At 51.5% G+C, this 19,822-nt stretch overlaps 1 protein-coding gene across 1 annotated transcript; it reads left to right on the top strand.

The window, feature by feature from the left end:
• The first annotated feature begins 2,045 nt into the window (after positions 1-2,045).
• On the top strand, positions 2,046-19,403 carry LOC119878559 (arf-GAP with Rho-GAP domain, ANK repeat and PH domain-containing protein 3-like). Its single transcript, XM_038589175.1, is given in 23 exon segments — positions 2,046-2,066; positions 3,550-4,225; positions 4,344-4,405; positions 4,508-4,619; positions 8,451-8,651; positions 8,836-8,905; positions 9,172-9,292; positions 9,384-9,568; positions 9,669-9,775; positions 10,034-10,233; positions 10,331-10,416; positions 10,554-10,736; positions 10,897-11,032; positions 11,629-11,745; positions 12,149-12,296; positions 12,403-12,505; positions 14,446-14,665; positions 15,558-15,621; positions 16,102-16,174; positions 16,176-16,217; positions 16,220-16,268; positions 18,145-18,357; positions 18,633-19,403. Coding segments are annotated over 22 exon segments (3,159 nt in total). The 5' UTR covers positions 2,046-2,066; positions 3,550-3,701; the 3' UTR covers positions 18,776-19,403.
• The last annotated feature ends 419 nt before the right edge of the window (positions 19,404-19,822 follow it).

The raw sequence follows: 19,822 nt of genomic DNA, 5'->3' as shown, positions 1-19,822 counted from the left end.
AATATCATTTATGCTCCTCCCTGCTTCAAAATTATGTAAGGTATCAACCTACTGCTAGATCTTATCTAAAGCATTAATAAAGAAGCCCATATATTACTGTATCACATTAAAATAGTTTTACAACTGTATTACTATATAATTGGTTTCCTTTGTAATCCTACATATTTCATCTTAGGCATTTTAAAAACATTATTCTGAGACTGAGTACATAGTTTTACCAGATTGTCAAAGGGGAATTTGACACAAAAAGTGTCCAGAACTGTATCTGGCCCTCCCAACCCCACCCCAGTAACTAACCCCACCCCTCCAAACTCCCTGTGCCCTATAGTAATTCACTGGATTTCCTTCTCTTGCTGGGTGACTGGGAAATGTGGGAGAGGAAGGGAGCCAGAGAGGGATGAAGGAGAGAGTGAAGGAAGGAAGGTCGGGAGGAAGCATCCTAGACCACTATGCAGTAGAATGAAAGTTCATCAAGGGTACGGGGTGGGAGGGGGGAGGGGGGAATCTCAAGTCAAGGTCAGCTGTCAAAGGAGTCCCCTTATTTCCCAGGAATGGGACGACCTTAGGATCTCTGCTGAGCTCGGTCACTGGCTGGGAGCGGCCCTGTGGGATGGTGGCCTTAAACTAGGAGCTCACGGATTTCAGGGAGAAGCAGCTGAGGTCCATTTCCAGTCTTTATTAAGTAGGAGGTCTGTGAAAATCATCCTCCTGGCCCTGCAGGTGTCCATTCAGAAAAAATGTCTCCTAATCTGTAAAATGGAGGTGTTAAAATTCCCTATCTTAAGAGCTGTTTTGAGGATTAATGGAAACTTGCAAAGCAATATTTGCACAGGGCCTGGGACAGAGTCAGCTCTCTGTAAGTGGTAGTCATTAGGATGGCCATATTAATGATTAATTATTATTATTATCATCACTCTCTTTGTCAGAGAGAAGAGCTCCAGGAAGCTGAAGATGGCAGATCCTCTCCAAGCTGGGGCAGTTGGGAGAGGTGAGGACCACTTGTCCACACACCCCTCACCTTCTGCTGAGGCAGGGGTCTTCCACTAGCTACTGACTGCGCTTGTGTTTGCTGACTCACAGCCAACTTCCTCTCCTACAAACAGGAAAACACAGCCAGACAGCGGTGTCCCCCCTCCCCCCTCCCACCACACGTAGCTGAGCCAGTGCAGGTCTGAGGGGGAAGTGCCTCGGGCTCTGGGGGACAAGCTCCAAGGCTGGGGCTCCAGGCAAGATTGGGGAAGAGCAGAGGAGCCGTTTCTCCTCAGGTAACTCCCCCCCCGCAAAAAAAAAAAAAAAATTACAGTAGGAGGATGAGAAGAAGGGGTTTCTCCGACGAAGAAAAGACTGCTTGCTGGCTCACTGCGCTTGCAGGGCACCAGGCTTGTCCCCGAGAAGGCAGCCCCGAGCCCTGGTTTGGGAGGAGGAATGTTGCCTTGCCCACCTTCACCTCGAGAGGAAACCTAGGTGTGGCCCCTGGGGAGGGAGAAGCGCTGGGGGCTCCTGTGCTCCCCACCGCAGGTCGCTGGGCCGCCGCTGAAGGCTCCCGGCCTCCTGGAGGCTGGCTTCCGTCCTCTCACTAGCCGGGTGCCGGGGTCCGGCCGCCGAGCTGGGCGTGGGAGAGGGCCCGCCGCCCGGCGCTGGGGCCAACCGCCTTCTGGGTCCCGGCACCTCGGGGCGGGCACAGCGGCGGGGATGCAAAGCCTCCCCCTCACGGCGCTCTCCTTTCTGCTCGGGCTCTACCCTGTCCCATCTCCAGCCTGGTCTCTGCCCCGGGTCCCGCTGTCTCAGGCTGTCTTGGCCTCCAGCCCTGTTCCGGTCCCTCACTCGGCCTCTAGGAGGGCAGAGCCGGCCAGGCCCCGAGATAAGCGCAGCGGTTGGGTAAGGAGCCCGAACCTTTTGAAGGCCGGCGCTTGCACAAGGAGTGGCCGGGGGCCCGCGGAGGGGACCGGCCGGCGGGGCGGGGCGGGGCCGGCGGGAGCGCCGAGGGGAGGCGGGGCCGGCGCGGCGCGGCCCGAGCCTCGGACGGCGCGACCCGCAGCGGGAGCGGACGGCGGCCGCGCAGTGAGGTGAGGACCCCCGCGCCCACGGGCCCCTGCCTCCCAGACTCCTCCTCCCGTCCCCTCCTCGAGGGCTCTCTCCGCGTCCCCTGCCCCCTCCCCGCCGCGACCCGCCCCTCCCTCCGGTGGCCCGGCCTCTGCCCCCTTCCTCCTTGCCCCCTCCCCTGTCGCAGCCCGCACTGACCCGCGCGCCCGCCCCCCCCCCCCCCCGCACTTCTGCCCAGCGCACCTCCGGGCTCTCAGTCCCGTGCCCTCGGCTGGGTCTGAGTCACTGGGAAACTGGGCTCTGAGTCAGGCCCTAACAAGGTTGGGGATGGGGCCCAGCTGTGGAGAGGCCGAGAGGCCAGAACTGATGCTGGGGCGAGCGGCAGTCCTGGTCAGGTCCCCACAGAGAGAAAAAGAGAGGGAGCCTAACAGGCAGAGGCAGAGAGACAGAAATCTGGAGTTAGATACAACTAAAGATCTAATTAAAAGTGGAGATTGAGGCAAGGAGAGGCTTAGTGATAGAGAGCAAAAGAAGGAGGGGAACAACGATGGATTTAGTAGAGACAGACAGATGGAGTGCAGTAGAGACAGGGACAGGCAGAGAGAAAACTCCAGGGAGAAAGAATCTGAGACAGGCTCAGAGGATAGGCCAGGATCAGGGTCAGCTTGGCAGAATGGGACAGAGCCTCAGAGACCTGAGCCCAAGGGCATGGGCAGGGAAAGGGAAGGCTCAGAAGAGGAAGATGTGGAGAAGGCAGAGATAGGGGGATGTTATTTCACACTTCTGGTCCCTGCAGGGAGTGTGCTCAAGTGTGCATACACATGTGCGAACATGCTGCAGGTTGGTGGACAGGGAAGACCCTGGAGTACCCCTGGCCCCTGGTCTGTCATCTCTCTGGCCCAATTCTCCACCCCTATCCCCACTCCCCAAGTGGCCTCTTCCCAGGGCCAGGACCCTACTTGCTGAGAAGAGTTAGGACTCTCTGGCCAGCCTGACCAAGGCAGACAGGATGTGGGGGTGGCCAGGACCGGAGGGACAGGAAGGAAGTCTGACCAGAGACAATAGGTGGAAGGGGAGGAGGAACTGGGAATGACCAGGATTAGGATGGTGGAGACTGGACCTCAGCTCTGGAAACCAGGGGGAGTGGGATCTGCAACTCCTCCCTCCTCCCATGCTACAGCTGACCCTGTCCCCACCTTATGCTACAGCAGAATCAGGCTACATCATGGGGGCCTTCCTCCCTACCATCCCATTCCATTCTGCCCCTGCAGGCTCTGTCATCTTGTCCTGGGCTTACTTGGTTGAGTGTACAGTAAAGCAGAGGCAGAGCTTTGATCCAGACCCAGAGTGGGCAGGCGTTTAGGGGCCAACACTTTTACCAACTCACTGTGAGCCTGGGGCAAGCCTCTTCTCTTCTCTGGGCCTCAGTGTCCTCAACTGCAAAGGAAGGGATCCTCCTATAATAAGAAAGCCCTTTCTGATGTTCTGGGACGGCTCTTCCTCCAGATTGCTGGCCACTGGTCATTTTTCTTTCGAGGAAGACTGGAGTCTGGTACCTACCCCCTGTCTAGGCCTCAGACTTTGGGACAGGGAGGGGGAATCTCAGCCTGAGCCCTCCCTTCACCCTGCCGCTCCCCCCAGCAATGGCCTGAGCCCCCATGGCTGCCCCTCAGGACCTGGACATCGCTGTGTGGCTGGCCACGGTGCACCTGGAGCAGTATGCAGACTCATTCCGGCAGCATGGCCTGGCTACGGCAGGTGCAGCCCGAGGCCTGGGCCACGAGGAGCTGAGGCAGTTGGGCATCAGCGCCACAGGTCACCGGAAACGCATTCTGCGCCTGCTGCAGGCAGGTGCTACAGAGGGCTCCCTGGATCCCCAGTCAGACAGTGCCATGGAGCCATCCCCCAGCCTAGCTCCCCAAGCCCAGCCCCCCAAGCCTGTGCCTAAACCCAGGACAGTATTTGGTGGGCTCAGTGGCCCTACCACCACCCAATGGCCTGGAGTGAGCCCAGCCCTCTGGAGGCCAGAAGTGTCCAGGAGCCCAGAGTCCAGCCCGAAGTCTCCTCCTCTCTCCACCTCCTCCTCTGAGCAGACTGCAGCCTTGAATACTATGGAGATGATGCCTAATGCCATCTACTTTGGTCTGGATTTAAGAGGCGGGGTACAGATGACTCAGAACACGTGAGTGGGGTTGCTCCCTTGGGATCCAGTGCTGGGTGGGGGCAGCAGGGAGGAGCAGGACATGAGGGCTAGTTCTTTCTCCTCTCTCCCTTAATGATCACTAGACTTTTTCTCTTAGGGCCCCAGACAGTTCCCAGGCAGCTGCCCCCACCCCTGCCCTCAGGCCCACAACAGGCACAGGTAGGTGGGTTATTGTGGGTTTTGAGGAGAGGGACAGGGCCCTCCAGGATCCCAGACATTCCCACCTGAACTCCTCTTCCCTGTCTCCCCCTTTCCTGCCAGTGCACATCATGGACCCTGGTTGCCTGTACTATGGTGTCCAGCCTGCGGGGGTCCCAGGGCCACTCGAGAGAAGAGAAGGCAGAGGTGTCTCTCAGGACAGGGCTGAACACAGGTGAGTAGTCAGTAGAGTGGTGATGGCAGGAAGAGGGAAGCTTGAGGAGCAGTCGGTGGTGGCCATGTATCCAGTTATTTATTAAGTGTGCATTGAGTGTCCACTGTACTCAAGATACAGGAGGATTATGACAGACCCAGTCTCCTCCTCAGGCAGCTTGTGACTCGGTGGGGCAGACGGGAAATTAAACAAGTAGACAAACAAATGGTTATAGGATTTAAAACAGCGAGATGTGCTTTTCATGCTTTCATTTAAAAAGTCTTTACTGAGCACTTACTGCCTGCCCGATATTGTTGTAGGTACTTGGGATAGACCAGAAGTCCCTCCCCCTATGGGGAGATAGTCAAATAACAATAGATATAATAAGTAAGTTACATGGTATGTTAAAAGATGGTAAGTACCATGGAAAAAAAATGGAGCAGGGTAAGAAGGCTGGGTAGGATTGAAGGGGAAGGGCACTACAATTCTTCATTAAGAGTTGCCAGAGTGTTAAGAAGATGACACTTGAGCAAAGTGAAGCGGGTGAATTAGTCATGATGTATCTTGGAGAAAAGTGTCCCAGGCAGGGGGAGTGGCCAGAATAGAGGCTTCCAGGTAGACTCAGGAGTGGTGACAAGGCCAGTGTGACTGGGACAGAGTGGCTAGGGCAGGAAAAGTGGGAGGAAATGATGTCAGACAGGTAAAGAGGCCAGATCAGGTAGGACTGTGTAGGGACTTTCACTTTAACTCTAAATGAGATGGGAAGCCTTTGGAAGCGTTTTGACTTACATTTTAAGAATCTCTCTGGTCACTGTGTTGGGAATGGTCTATAGAGGGCAAAAGCAGAAGCAGAGAGACCAGTTAGGAGGTTGTTGCAGTAATCTAGGTGAGACATCTCAGGCAGGCGTCCCAGTAGTGGAGATGGTAAGAATAGGTTGGATTTTGGTTATATATTGAAGGTAAACTCTCCTAGGGAATTGGGGTGTGAGAGAAAAGAGCAGTCAAGAATGACTTCAGGGATTTCAGGCTGAGCCTACACTGTCCAGGGTGGCAGTACTAGCCACATATGATTACTGAACATATGAAATGTGGCTAGTCTGGAGTAAGGTGTGCTGTAACTGTAAAACTACCAAATCTCAGAGACTTAGTGTGAAAAAAGCAATACTGGATGAGTATAATAGAAGTAGACATAAATTATCTTACTTTTCACACAGATGGCATAATAAAATGTTAATATTTAAGGTATGTTGGAGTAAATAAAATGTATTATGATAAATAGTTTACTTGTTTCTTTTTATTTTTTAATGTGCCTACTAAAAAATGGAAAATCATATGTGTGGTTCTCACATTGAGTTCTGTTGGATAGCGCCATTTGAGCAACTGAAAGTTCCTGGAGTTGCTCGGTCTGAGATGGGGAAGAAAGCCAGGGGTGGTGGGGAAATCAGGAGTTCCATTTTGGACAGTGTGGAATTTGGGGTATATATTATAAGCCTGAGTAGAGATGACAAATAGACCACTGGATTTACAAGTTTGGAATTTGGAGGAGATGTCTGAATTGGAGATCTAAATTTTTTTTTTTTTAATAAGAATGTTTTTTTTTTTTTTTAAGATTTTATTTATTCATGAGAGACACACACACACACAGAGGCAGAGACACAGGCAGAAGGAGAAGCAGGCTCCATGCAGGGAGCCTGATATGGGACTTGATCCTGGGTCTCCAGGATCACACCCTGGGCCGAAGGTGGCGCTACACCACTGAGCCACCCAGAGATTCCCTAAAAAATGTTTTTAAAGATTTATTTATTCATTTGAGAGAGAGAGAGCACAAGTGGAAGGGAAAGGCAGAGGGAGAGGGAGAAGCAGACTCCTCAGTGAGCGGGGTGACCCATGCAGGACTCGATCCCAGGACCCTGAGATCATAACCCGAGCTGAAGGCAGATGCTTAACCATCTGAGCCACCCAGGCATCCTGGAGATCCAAATTTGTGGGTTGTCAGTATCTAGGTGGGTAGATGTAGCCGGGAATGCATATCGATAGAGCAGAGAACCAAGATCAGAGTCCTGGCATACTCCAGTATCAAGAGGTTTGGGAGAAGAAGAACCAGCAAAACAGACTGAAAAGGAATGGCTAGTGAAGAAGAAGGAAAACCAGGAAAATGTGATGTCACAGGAGCCAAGTAAAGAAGGGAGGAGGGGGAGGTCAGTGGTGTCAAATGCTGCTCAGAGGTCAAGGAAACTGAAGACTGAGAATTGGCCTCTGGTGGGGCGCCTGGGTGGCTCAATCCATTAAGTGTCTGCCTGTCTGCCTCAGGCTCAGGTCATGATCTCAGGGTCCTGGGATGAAGCCCCACTTCCTGCTCAGTGGGGAGCCTGCTCCTTCCTCTCCCTCTTCCCCCTCCCTACCACTACTCATGTGTGCACTCACTCTCTCAAATAAATAAAAAAAAATCTTAAAAAAAAAACCTTGGCCTCTGGAATTGGCAACATGAAGGTCACTGAGGACCTTGACAAAGGGTAGAGGTGAAAGTTGGATCAGAACGGTCTCAGGAGATAACAGAAAGGAGTTGGAATGTATAGACAACATTTTTTGAGTTTTTCTGCAAAGAAGAGCAGAGAGTTGAGTGGTTGTTGTTCGTGGAAATGGAGTTAAGAAGTGGTTTTTGTAGGATGGAGTCAAGAAATGGCTTTTGTAGGATGGAGTGTTACATATGTTGACAGGTGGATCACAGTGATCTGGGAGAGAGGGAAAATTAGCTGCTGTAGGGGCTTCTCACCCTAGGGGAGAGAAGGTGGAGAAAGTCTGGAGCAATGTCCTTGTGTAGGTGAGAGGAGAGTATCCAGAGGAGGGACTGGTTTCAGACGGGGATGTTTATTATGGTAGCAGAAGGAATGCAAAATATGTGTGAAACTTTGTAGATGAGGCACTGTGAGTCTGTGGGGTTCTTGTCTTATTGTTTCAGTTTTTCAGTGAAGTAGGAAACAAAGAAGGTAGAGTGATGGTTCTTAATCTTAGCAGCACTATAGCCTGGGGAACTTTTAGAACTAGAGATGCTTGGGCTTCATTCCCAGAAGATCAAACTCAAGTGTCTAGTATGTGGCCCACAGACCAATATTTTAAGCTTTGCAAGTGATTCTGTGCTACTGAGGTGAATGACTACTGGAAAGTGACAAAGAATAATAGAGGACTTTCTGGCATAAGCAAAGACCTAAAGGATGAGAAAAGGCAGACTGGGGAAGCATGTTCTAGGTAGAGGGAGCAAGCAGCATGTGCAAAGGCTCTGAAAGGAAGAGAATGTGGCTGAATGCAGGAAGCGAAGGCAAGGGGGATAGAAGAGGTCAGGGGACCGGCTGTAGGTCTCATTCTACAAGGTTTTGCAGCCTATGGTAAGGAATTTGGGTTTATCCTAACTGCAAATGGGAAGTTATTGCAGGATTTCATGTGGGGGAGGAGTGAAATGATCTCATTTTCATTTTTAACATGTCAAGAGTGAAGGCCCGAGTAGAAGCTGTTAGGCAGTTCATAGCACCCTGGTGAGAACTGAGGGCAACTTGGTCCAGGGACAGAAGGTCAAGCCCTTTTTGGAGAAAAGACCAGAGAGCCAGCTGTACAGCCCTTCTCCAACTTTTCTACCAAAGTAACACTAGTGGCAGAGGAGAGGGACTGAAATTGCTCCAATAAAAAATCTAAGTGTGCTCAGGGAAGAAACTCTATGCTAATCTTTGGGTTCCCAACTTCCCTATTTCCCTGTTGAAAAGTGATCCAGTACCTGTCAGGCATTCTGTGAAATGCTGCTGATGGAAATGTCCAGGAAACTGGGTCTAATGTGTATTCCTCTGTCTTGCCCCATATAAGGCTCAGCAGGCAGGATCTGGAGGTGCGGGAGGACGCTGGCTATGCTAGCCTCGAGCTGCCTGGGGATTCCACCCTCTCACTGCCCACCCTCGACGTGGAGACCAATGATGACCTCATTTCACCCTATGCCAGCTTCTCCTCCACAGCAGACCGCCCCACGCCCCTTCTCAGTGGCTGGCTAGACAAGCTCTCCCCTCAGGGGTGGGGCTGCTAGGGAGGGAAAAGGGGGGAGGGGAGGGAGGAGCAGGGGGAGGAGAAGGGGAAGGGGTGGTGGTGTTGGGTGGTGGTGGTGGTGGGTCAGGTCCCATGAGCTCCCAGACCCTAGGTGCCCCCCAGATACAGCCCCTACCACTCACTCATCCTGACCCTTCCTTCCCATCCCCAGAAACTACGTTTTCCAGAGGCGGTTTGTGCAGTTCAATGGGAGGAGTCTGATGTACTTTGGCAGTGATAAGGTGAGGGTCTGAGAGATGCTGTGTTGGGCCTGGCAAAAGAGAGGGAAAGGGAGGGCTCAGAAAGGCTCAGGATGGTAGAGGGGAAGCCCGTGGTAGGGGGTTACCACATGGCTGATGTGAGCATCAAAAGTAGCTAGGTTAGCAGCTGTACCCCACTGCTTGTGAAATGAGTGCTGATCTCATTAAAAGTTGGTGTTGGCTCCCAGGTCAGCACACATGGCTGAGTTTCTGTCCCTATGCATCCCTGGGCTCTCTTCTCTCTACAGGATCCCTTCCCCAAGGGTGTGATCCCTCTGACAGCCATTGAGATGACCCGCAGCAGCAAGGACAACAAATTCCAGGTCATCACTGGCCAGAGGGTGTTTGTATTTCGCACAGAGAGCGAGGGTGAGAATCAGAGCCTGTTATGTCAGGGTGGCAGCGAAGGCCACATGAGCACACAGCCCACAGGCTAACCTGCTTCTCTGTCCCCCACCAGCCCAGCGGGACACGTGGTGCTCCACGCTTCAATCCTGCCTGAGGGAGCAGCGCCTCCTGGGCCACCCCCGGCCTCCTCAGCCACCCCGACCCCTCCGCACAGGCATGCTGGAGCTTCGCGGACACAAGGCCAAGGTTTTTGCTGCTTTGAGCCCTGGAGAGTTGGCACTGTACAAGAGTGAGCAGGTGAGAAGGGCCGGGCTGAGGTCAAGGAGTCTGGCCTAGCCCATGCTGGCACCTCACTGCCTGCTCCAACCCCACACACCGCCCCTTCTGTTCCCACCAGGCCTTTTCTTTGGGCATCGGGATCTGCTTCATTGAACTGCAAGGCTGCAGTGTCCGGGAAACAAAGAGTCGCAGCTTTGATCTGCTCACACCCCATCGCTGCTTCAGGTGGTGCCCAGACTGGCAGGAGGCAGGGCTGGGGGAAAGACTTTGGAAGGCGGCACAGGGCGGGCAGAGGACTGGGGGCCTTTTCGGTAGGATGTCAGTGGGTATGCACTGACGAGAGTCCAGCGAGCAGGGTCAAGGTCTCAGAAGAGTCTGGGCTGGCCCAGATGTGGCCTGTGGTGGCTCCTGTGGGAATGGCCAGTGGGATGGGACAGGTCAAAGGGGATATCCATGCCCATGGATTGGCTGTCCACCCCTCAGCTTCACAGCCGAGTCTGGGGGGGCTCGGCAGAGCTGGGCGGCCGCTCTGCAGGAAGCCGTAACTGAGACCCTGTCTGACTACGAGGTGGCCGAGAAAATCTGGTCCAATCGGGCAAACCGGCACTGTGCGGACTGCGGGGCCTCCCGCCCAGACTGGGCTGCTGTCAACCTGGGGGTGGTCATCTGCAAGCAGTGTGCAGGTGAGGGCTGGGGCCTTTAGCTGAAACAGGGAGAGGGGCGGGAGGCTAGGGCAGGGGCCTCTGGTCTCCATGCCACGTATCCTTCATACCTGAACAGGTCAGCACCGGGCCCTGGGTTCTGGGATCTCCAAGGTACAGAGCCTGAAGCTGGACACAAGTGTCTGGAGTAATGAGATAGTGCAGGTGAGGAGTCTGAAAAGGGAGAAGGTGGGGAAGAGGAAAGGAAAGCATCCAACAAAGGCCTTGGGTCTAGCTTGGGGACTGAATGTCAGAGATTCTTGAGTTCCTGTCACTTGCCTTTGCCCCTTGTCATCCTGCAGTTGTTCATTGTCCTGGGAAATGATCGTGCCAACCGCTTCTGGGCAGGGGCACTACCCATAGGTGAGGGGGTGCATCCAGATACAAGCCCTGGCCCCCGGGGAGAGTTTATCTCCCGGAAGTACCGACTGGGTCTCTTCCGGAAGCCCCACCCTCAGTATCCAGATCACAGCCGGCTTCTCCAGGTAGGAGGGACAGATTGGGGCTGATAGGGAGGAGGGTAGTCTCTAAGATGAAATACCTAGACTTGGGGTTGTGGGGGCTGCTGTTTTTGATGACTGGAAGACTGTCCCCATGCTCTCAGGTTGGGTCTTAGGGCTGACAGAGGCCCTTCTCCCTCTATAGGCACTGTGTGCAGCTGTGGCAGGACCCAACCTGCTGAAGAACATGACCCAGCTCCTCTGTGTTGAGGCCACTGAGGGTGATGAGCCCTGGTCCCCCTCAGCCTTGGATGGCAGCTTCCCTGGTCTCCTAATCCCAGGTAATTCTCACAAGGGTCCCCTTTCTCACCCTCCAAGAATTCTCTGCCCTGACCTGTGCCTTGATTGTTTCCATACTCAGGCCATCACAATAGCCTAGTCTGGGTAGTTTCCCAACCTTCTAGATCCTCTGGGGTCTATTTCCTGATGTCATGAAATGACCAATGGTGGCCACTGCCTGGGGTGGATCTGGATGTTTGAAGTGTTACTGCTGGTCTACCCCTGACAAGGTCAACCCGTAAGTGAGGTCTCACCTCCCTGTGGGAAATCTGATCATAGAAATGGTCATCCAAAGAGGTTTCTTCCAGTGGTCAGGACAGACTTACAGGAAAGCTGATGCTCAGAGGCCCCTGCCGCTGGCTGACTGGCTGGTTGACTCATTGGTGGGGAGAGGCAGTGGGCAAGGGCTGGAGCTTCACTTCCTGCCACCCTCTTTTCTAATTGAGGTGGTGAGGGGTCCAGCCCCCTGGGCTCAACTTGGCCATGCTGCCAGTGGAGTTGGGTCCCTCTGTCTTCCTCAATTTGACCCTTCCCCTCAGGAGGCTCAGGCCATCCCACTGCCCTGCCCTAAACTGACCACTTCTCCTTCGTCTTGCAGACCCTTCCCCTGGTGTGTACAATGAGGTGGTGGTACCTGCCACCTACAGCAGCTTCCTGTACTGTGGTCCATCAGCAACAAAGCTGGACCCCCCTCCTCCTCGGAGGGGCCGGGATGGTGAGAGAGGAGCGAAGGTGGGCGGAGATGGGGCAGAAACTGGGATGAGCAAGAGTATACCACAGAGTCTTGGAAGGGCATGTAGGACCACGCCTGAGTGGGCTGGGTACTGGGAGTAGGAGAGGGACTATGCCCGGTGGCAGTATTGGGTGATAATTGAGAGCCTATGCTGTGAAGTCAGACTGCCTGGACCAAATCCTAGCTCTGCTACTTCCTGCTTATGTGACTTGGGCAAGTTACTTAAACTCTGGGCCTCAGTTTCCCACCTCAAAGGGTGAAGATTACATCAGATCATATAAAGGCAGGAGGGTTTGGCACAGATAGTATAAATATCTGGCAAATGGGAATTATGGCAGTAGGGACAGAGGACTTTCTTCCTGCTGACCATCAGCCTCTCACTTAGCTCCACCCAGACTGTGGTGTGTGCTGAGAGCGGCTCTGGAAATGTTTGTGTCGGAAAGCAGTCCTGAACCCCTCAGCCTCATCCAGCCCCAGGATGTTGTATGTTTGGGTGTGAGTCCCCCACCCACTGACCCAGGTGACCTTGACAGGTAACTGCACCTGTGCTCCCTGTACCCCCCTTTGCCCTTCCTGATCCTGAGCCTGCCAGCCCCCTGCTGGTCCCCATTCTCCTCCTGGACCTCCGTTTCTCTCTAGGTTCCCCTTTTCCTTTGAGCTCATCCTCACAGGGGGGAGGATCCAGCATTTTGGCACAGATGGAGCTGACAGTCTGGAGGCCTGGACCAGTGCTGTGGGCAAGGTGAGCCAGCTGAGGCCCCTCCCAGACAGCTGGTGGTTTCCCTGTCCCCAGCTGCTCCCATCCTGCCCTCTCTCATTCCTACAGTCACTCCCACCACTTCCACTCACAGCTAAGGTTAACAGCTGTGTGAGGACCAGTGTTAGGCATTATCCACTCAAATCTCATTTAACTTTCACAGCAACCTTCAGAGAAAAGGATTATAAATATTTCACATAGAGGAAAGTAGAGTCACAGAGGTTATGAAGTCACTCGGTCAAGGTCACAGAGCTGTGAGGTAGCAGAGGACAGGATCAAAAACAGACCTCTGTCTCCAAAGCTCATGGCCTAAATGTCAGTGTGCAGGGCCTCTGCTCAAGGAAAGGGTGCCTCTAACTCCTCTTCCCCTTCCCCAAAGTTCTCTCAGTACAGAGGGAAGGCTGCGTTTATGTGGCTCAGCATCTCCATTCCCAGGCAAGCTGGTCTCTGCATCCTGCACCCTCTCCCTGGAGTTAAAAGTTCACACCCTAGAATCAGACGTGCTGGGATCAGAGTCCTCCAACTCTTAGCCTCAGGAGCTTTTCCATATGGATAGAGTGGGTGTAGAAGACACACTCTTTGGGGTGAGGAGTAAGTGACACGTGAGGCCTGTGCTGCATGGCACATAACAGGCCCTCCATTCGTGGGTGTTGAAATAGTAATGGTGATGAAGATAACAATCATTCCCATCTTTAGCCAGTTTTTTCCCTCAGCCCTGCTCTACTTTCACCTCATCACCCTGACACCCTCCTGATAACCCCTCAGAAGTGTGTGTGCCCTGGCAGGATCGCACTTCCTCCTTAACCCCTCGTGGCTGCCCTCTTTTGCCAGACTTCTGAGCCGCTTCTCTGTGGGGATGGCTAGTGACTTCCCATTGCCAAAGTCCCAGGGCCTCTTGGCTTCACCTGGTCGGCAATGCAGCATGTGACACTCCTCTGTGGGAAATGCTCAACTGCTCTCTGGCTTCTGACCCCACTCTTCTGGTTAGAGGAGTAGGACTCTCACCAAGAAATTGTCTTCATATCCTTTCAGGGCTCTGTCATGGTCCTCGTAGCCACCTTGCGATGTCCTCTTATTGTTAGCTACACTTTCTAAAAATGTAGCTTATCCTTGAAGGCTGTACCACCCCAGGTGTGGTCTGCAGCCTGTTACACCACACTGGTTTACGGACTCTTTGTTACCGCCTCTGACAGGATAAGAACAGAACTTGAGAGTGAGCATTCAGACTCTTCATAGCAATGTGACAGGGTTATTTTATGTGTAGAATCTAATTTTTTAAAGTGGGAGCTTATATTTTGTGTTTCCTTTTTCATTTTACTTTGCTAGTAGTTCTTTTTCTTTCTTCTTTCTTTTTCTTTCTTTCTTTCTTTCTTTCTTTCTTTCTTTCTTCTTTCTTTCTTTTCTTCTTTCTTTCTTTCTTTCTTCTTTCTTTCTTTCTTGAAAGTACTGGTTAGTAAGAGATTGGAACTTTGAACAAAAAAAGAAAATAACGCTGTTCCTTCACCACAGGTAGTTGAGGAAGCGCTCCTTTGTGGACCACCTCAAACACTTGTTTCTCCTTGAAGCCTTCCCTGGCCCCTCAGGGTGGTGGGATTTCCCAGGGCATTGTGACTCTTCAGTTACAGCACTTGGGCTCCCCATTCTTTCTTGCCCCGACATCCCACAAGGAGCAGAAGGCTGCCACACAGAGGTCTTTTCTGTGTTGGCAGAAGCAAATGAAATTGAACTGAATTTCTTTCCTGTCTTTCTCCACCCATCTGTCTCCTTGGGTCTTTCTTTTGCTCTCTCCTGATTCCTTTTCATTTTTCTCTTTCTTTTGCTCTCCTCCTGTCTTGCCCTATCCTTCTCACTCTTATTTCTCTCCCCCATGTCTTGTCTCTTTCCCCATACTCCCTTTTCCTCATGTCTTCCTCTTTGCCTCACAGTGGTTCTCCCCGTTGAGCTGTCACCAGCTGTTGGGCCCTGGGCTGCTGCGGCTGGGCCGCCTGTGGCTGCGCTCTCCCACCCATTCAGCGCTGGCCCCCAGCCTCTGGCTGTCAGGGTTTGGACTTCTTCGTGGTGACCACCTCTTCCTGTGTCCAGCACCGGGCCCTGGCCCTCCAGCCCCTGAGGACATGGTGCATCTGCGGCGGCTACAGGAAATCAGTGAGCAGGGGTGGGGATAGGGATGAAAGGTGGCCATGGAATGGGAGTAGTGGACCTTCCTCTATTTGAGGTCCCTATGGGAAACAGCAGAACATAGCAGATTCAGGCACAAGCTCTGGAGTCAGACTACCCAGATACAGACCCCCATCTCTATCACTTCCTAGCTATATGACCTTGGATAAGTTACTTAACCTTTCTGTGCCTTAGTTGCCTCATCTTTATAATCTTTACAAAAGAGTTGTAAGTTTCAAATAAGACAATGCATGTAAAACACTTATCACAGAGCCTGGCAGGAGGTATCTTACAAGTGTTTAATAAATATCAGATGTTACAAATGTTACTGTTATTATTTGGAGCCACTTGCTGGTTGGAGACTGGGAGAAGGGACTGGGTACTCTCACTTCTTCCTCAAAGAGGAACAGTGTGGGATATATGGCAGAATTTGGGAACAAGAGACCTGAGTTCAAGCTCAGCTTTGCCATTTTTTAAAAGATTTTATTTATTTATTCATGAGAGACACAGAGAAAGAGAGAGAGGCAGAGACACAGGCAGAGAGAGAGAAGCAGGCTCCATGCAGGGAGGCCCGACGTGGGACTCAGTCCCGAGACTCCAGAATCATGCCCTGGGCCAAAGGCAGGCACTCAAACCACTGAGCCACCCAGGGATCCCCAAGCTTTGCCATTTATAAAAGTAAAGGGACCAGAAACTTAACCTCTGAGCATTAATCTTCATCTGTAAAATAAGGATAATAGTATGTAGCTTATAGGATTTTAATGCAACATTGTTTGTAAGGCTCCTACTCTAGGACCTATATACCTTAAATATTTAGTGACGTATTGGTCACTCTGATGAAGACAATTACAATGATAATGTCTGATGATTCTCCTCCCAGGTGTGGTATCAGCAGCTGACACCCCAGACAAGAAGGAGCATTTGGTCCTGGTGGAGACAGGAAGGTAAATGTTGTCCCTATCCTTGATCCTGGGTCCCTCTTTTGAGAGCCCAGCCCCTACCCCTCTACCTTGGTCTGCTATACCACTGCCAATTTCCTCAAATTCACCTGTCTACTTGGTGCCTGGTGTGGCTCAGTTGGTTGGGCATCTGACTTCAGCTCACTTCATGGTCTTTGGGTCCTGTCCCTGGGATGAGCCCTGTGTTGGGCTCCCTGCTCAGCAGGGAGTCTGCTTGTCCCTCTCCCTCTGGCCCCTCCTGTAGTGTGTGCATGCACTCTCTCTCTCTCTCTCAAATAAATAGACAATATCTGAAAAAAAGAAAGAAAAGAAAAAAATTCATCTGTCTAGTTCAGGGGGCCCCATCTGGGTGAATGTTGCTGCCCCCTGCTGGTGGCTCTGGAAAATCTGGTCCTTGTGATCCTGGGCCTCCTAGTTTAAAGGACCCTCTGGAGCTGGCTCTGACTCAGGCCTCTCGGGTCTCAGGACCCTGTATCTGCAGGGGGAAGGGCCGCTGGATTTCTCAGCATGGAACACAGCCATTGAGGGGGCAGCTGGCGGGGGGCGGCACAGGGCTGCAGGAGCAGCAGATGAGCCGGGGGTGACAATCCCCATCATCGTGGATGCCTGCATCAGTTTTGTCACTCAGCACGGTGAGTAGGTACTGGCCAATCCTGAGCCAGTAGGGGATGCAGGACATGGGCACAGCCAGAGGATATGATCTGTCTACAAGAGCTTTGCCTCCAGAGATTAACAGCCTAACACGGCAACCTGCTGTATCACCCTGGCAAGCTGTTTACCTTTCTGAGCCTCAGCTCCCCTGGCTGCAGGATGGGACTACTAACATTCCTCGTTTCTAGAATAGCTGTGATAGTAAGATAACGTATGTAAAGCATTTAGCACAGCACCTGGCAGGTAGTAAGTGTTCCAAGGTAGCTGTTGGTGGGGCATGGGTGTGGGAGGGAGAGCAGCGCTGAAAGAGGACTGGAGATGGAAAAGCCATAGAGAACAAAGAGGGGGCAGCCAGAAGGCAAGAGCCAAGCTATGCAGCAAAACCCTTGAAGGTCTAAGCAGAATTATTCTGTGTGGGAGTTTTTCCAGGCACAAAGGATCAGCTGTGCAAGTGGTTTCCAGAATTCTTTGTGACACTTTGCCCTCTCTTTTTTCAAGTAGAATCTAGCTCCTTGGCGAACCCCCTTTTAGGAGGCTGGACTCTTGAGAAGGAAAATTCATGGAAAACCAAGGAAAGCAGTAAAGGGCAAAAAAAAAAAAAAAAAAAAAAGAGAGAGAGAGAGAGACAGCTATCAGCTACAAATAATTGTGCTTACAGCATGGATGGTGGATAGTCAGTGGCTACTGACATTTTCCACATCTTGGTAGTAGTTGCTTCATTTAGTGAGTTCTCCTACTCCCTAGATCCCATTCTCTTCTCAGTCTCTCTCAAGCTCAGAGGAAGAATGAAGTCAGCAGTCCAGGGGAAAGCCCTGGAGAAGAGTATGGGTGTTTATACCCACTCCACAGTTACTGTGCTGCCACTCTTCATTCCGCAGATGCTTGCTTGCTAAGTTGCTCCCATGTGCCAGACACTGGAGATATAGCAGTGAAAAGGGAAGGTTCTATGAAGCTCAGAGGCTAGTGGGAGAGATGGGTAATAAGAAAAATACAGTCAGTTCTCGTTATCCACAGTTTTGTTCTATGAACCTACTGCAAACACTGAATTAATGAATCCTAAATCATTACCCTAGTGGAAATACAAGGTTAGGTTCCTAGGAACCTCTGGTCACCTTCTCATCAAGTGATCAACATGTAACCTTGTTTTGAACGTGTTTCTACTTAAAGATCACGTATTTGTGATCTGTTAATTTTGAACTCACAGCCAGCAGCAGTATAACTCACACAGGGGCAAAGCTTATGTGACACACATAATCTCTCCATAAGGCACACACACCGCCTTCATAAGCTGAGGAATACTTGACAGCACTTCAGCACTTTGCTTGGGGGCCATTTTAAACAGTGGAACCACCCCAAAAAAGCACAAGAATGCAAAAAATGTGGTTCTATATATACTGTGAAAACTACACTTGTTTACCATATGAGTGCCTCGCTGGGAATGTGTCCAGCAGGCAACTCAAATTCTCCTCCATTCTGTGCCTATACAGAAATGACTGGAAAAATGCACAAAGTATTGATTTGGGGGCTACAAATAAATTTTAGCAGTAGATGAATTCACAGCATGGAATTTGTGAATAGTGAAGGATCAACTGTTATGTCATTTGAGAGTGCTATTTCAAATTCAAAATAGTGAGGAGACAGAGTGTCGGAGGCTGTGTGTAATTTCATGGTTGGGGAAGGACTTTCTGAGGAGGACTTGGGCAGGGTTTTAAGAATCAAGACTCTGGAGGCAGACTTCCTCCTCCCTGGCGCCCTTACGCCAATAGCCATATAGCATTGGCGGGGGGGCAGTCAGAGATAATGGGTGGGTAGTTGGGTCTTTGGGCAGTGGTAAGCAGAGATGCTGGCTATTCTCAGGGCTCCAGCTGGAGGGCATATACCGGAAAGGGGGTGCCCGTGCCCGTAGCCTTCGGCTCCTGGCTGAGTTCCGGCGGGATGCCCGCTCAGTGAAGCTCCGGCCAGGAGAGCACTTTGTGGAAGATGTCACCGATACACTCAAACGCTTCTTTCGAGAGCTTGATGACCCTGTGACCTCTGCACGGTTGTTGCCTCGCTGGAGGGAGGCTGCTGGTACTCCCAAGATTCCTAAGAATTTCCCACAGGAGACAAGGGGCAACCAGGAACTCCACCCCACCCCCCAGAGTCCCTGAGGCTGCTTTGTGGGATTTGGCAGCCCTCCTCCCCAGTCCTCCCCTCCTGCACCCCTAAACCCCAGGATCACTCAGGGGCTCAGCTTAGGTCAAGGTGGGAAGGGGCAGAGGGACATCCATCCTGGGTTTGTTTCTCTAAAAATCTCTCCATGCTTCCTTCCGTGATCCTCTCCTCTCCTTCCCATTCCATCCTAGAGCTACCCCAGAAGAATCAGCGCCTAGAGAAATACAAAGAAGTGATTGGCTGCCTGCCACAGGTCAACCGCCGCACACTGGCTACCCTCATTGGGCATCTTTATCGGTCAGTATGGCCAGACCCCCTGCAGGCTCCTCACTGACCATTTATCGCCTCTGTCCAACGTCCCTCTCCTGCCTTGCCACCTTACATTTACTCATTCATCCTGCAAACAGTTGTTAAGTGTAGCTATCCTAGCACAAAGGTTCAGAGTGTGGACTTTAGGGTCAGGCAGACCTAGCTTTACTCTGGCTCTATCATTCTAGTGTGTGACTTTGGGTAAGTTACTTGCACTCTCTGAGCCTCAGTTTCCTCATTTGTAAAGGAAGATGGTGTAATGAATAGTATCTGCCTCCTAGGTGATGAGAGTTAAATGAGATAGTCCTTATAAAATTCTTACTGCAGCACCTGGCATGTGTGTAGTAAGCATTCAGACACGGTGAATAATCAGTGTTATTTTTGTTTTATTATTCTATGCCAGGCAAAGGATTAGATGGAGGAGACATAGAGAATAAGATGCAGATCTACCTTGATCAGTCTAATGGGAAGACAGGTCTTTAAATGATTCTAAAGTGACCCCTGGCTGTGTTGTACTGATTACTCTATATCGTAGGGATAGGCCAGCGATGGCCCATGGGCCAAATCCATCCCATTGCCTGTTTTCTCAAATAGTTTTGTACAGGGGCACCTGGGTGGCTCAGTTTAAGAATTTGACTCTTGATTTTGGCTCAGGTCATGATCTCAGGGTTGTGAGACCAAGCCTTGTGTCAGGCTCCTCACTGGTTGTAGAACCTGCTTAAGATTCTCTCCCTCCCTCTCCCTCTCCCCATTGTGCACTTGCATGCATGCACGCTCTCTCTCTCTAATAAATAAATCTTTAAAATAAATAAAGTTTTGTACATGAAGTGTAAAAGCACACCCATTCACTTATATATTGCCTATGGCTTTTGTCATATTACAACAGTAGAACTGACAAATTACAACCATAAATGTAGGGCCTACAAGCCTAAAATATTTACTATCTGTTCCTTTACATAAAAAGTTTGCTGCCCCCTACTATATTTATAATTACCCTTCCTTATCTGTCTCCCTGCTAGACAGGGAGCTCCTTGAGGCCAGTATTGTGTTTTACAGCAGCTGTATCCCAGTG

The sequence above is a fragment of the Canis lupus genome, unplaced genomic scaffold, assembly GCF_011100685.1.
Source record: "Canis lupus familiaris isolate Mischka breed German Shepherd unplaced genomic scaffold, alternate assembly UU_Cfam_GSD_1.0 chrUn_S1718H1912, whole genome shotgun sequence".
Lineage (NCBI taxonomy): Eukaryota > Metazoa > Chordata > Mammalia > Carnivora > Canidae > Canis > Canis lupus.
This window is presented reverse-complemented; position numbering and strand designations above follow the sequence as displayed.